Raw genomic sequence first — 1,009 nt, 5'->3', positions numbered from 1 at the left:
CATGGCGTTTTTGGGGTGTTTGGACAGAGGTAGTAAGGTGAGCATCACTAGGCCGGGGCTACCATGCTGGCGAGGTGTTCACAGCATCCTTCATCCTCTCTCCAGGGGCTCTTGCCTCCTTCGCTGCTGGCTATGTGAAGATCCGCTGGACGCTGTGGTCAGAGCTGGTGATTGGGGTGGTGACGGCATTCCAAGCGGGATTACTCCTTCTCATGAACACCACCAGCAACATCTGGCTGTGCTACGCTGCCTACGTCCTCTTCCGCGGCTCCTACCAGTTCCTCGTGCCCATCGCCATGTGCGTGGTACCCCTTGGAGACCCACTTCCACCCCAGTGGTGGGGCTGGTACCAGGGGTTCACTGGTGCTCCATCTCTTTCCCAGTTTCCAGATTGCTACCTCCCTTTCCAAAGAGCTCTGCGCGCTGGTCTTCGGGGTCAACACCTTCTTTGCCACTGTACTGAAGACCATCATCACCATCATTGTGGCTGACAAGAGGGGCTTGGGCTTGTCCGTGCATCCCCAGGTAGGGATGGGGAGGCATCTACGATGGAGGTGGTTCCTTAATGGTGTGGGATGAAGGTGGGGGCTGCAAGTGTTGTCCTCTTCCCCCCTTTCTCTCTTGCAGTTCTATGTGTATTTCAGCTACTTCACGCTGCTGGCAGTGACCTACCTGCTGGCGGCCGTTGGTGTGGGCATCCGGTACAGCCGCCACAAGCAGCCAGGAGAGCTGGCTTTGGCCAAGGAACCATGCCAGGTCCCCGCAGAGGTGCCACCAGCACAGGAGCAGAGGCTGGATGCTGGCACCGTGCGAGCTTAAGCGCCGGCACCGCGACCACCATGGTTGGGTCTTGGCTCCGTGAGCATCACTGTGCACGTAGACTGATGTCCCAGCACTGGCCCTTGGTGCTGGGACACAACCCCTTGGGACCTGTTTTCGGAAGGGCTGTGGTGCCCTCCAGGGCCACACACATAACCAGAACAGGGGCAGGATGCCCGTGGCTGCCATC

At 59.1% G+C, this 1,009-nt stretch overlaps 1 protein-coding gene across 1 annotated transcript in view; it reads left to right on the top strand.

The window, feature by feature from the left end:
- Nucleotides 1–819, top strand: part of SLC19A1 (solute carrier family 19 (folate transporter), member 1) — a 2,768-nt gene extending 1,949 nt beyond the window's left edge. Inside the window, exons 5-7 of the mRNA XM_010019743.1 lie at nucleotides 106–298; nucleotides 384–525; nucleotides 628–819. Coding sequence (XP_010018045.1) covers nucleotides 106–298; nucleotides 384–525; nucleotides 628–819 — 527 coding nt within the window. The remainder of the gene's footprint in view (nucleotides 1–105; nucleotides 299–383; nucleotides 526–627) is intronic.
- The last annotated feature ends 190 nt before the right edge of the window (nucleotides 820–1,009 follow it).

This window comes from Nestor notabilis, unplaced genomic scaffold (assembly GCF_000696875.1).
Source record: "Nestor notabilis isolate BGI_N333 unplaced genomic scaffold, ASM69687v1 scaffold24908, whole genome shotgun sequence".
NCBI lineage: Eukaryota > Metazoa > Chordata > Aves > Psittaciformes > Psittacidae > Nestor > Nestor notabilis.
Note: the sequence above shows the minus strand (reverse complement) of the source record. Positions and strands in the feature narration are given on the sequence as shown.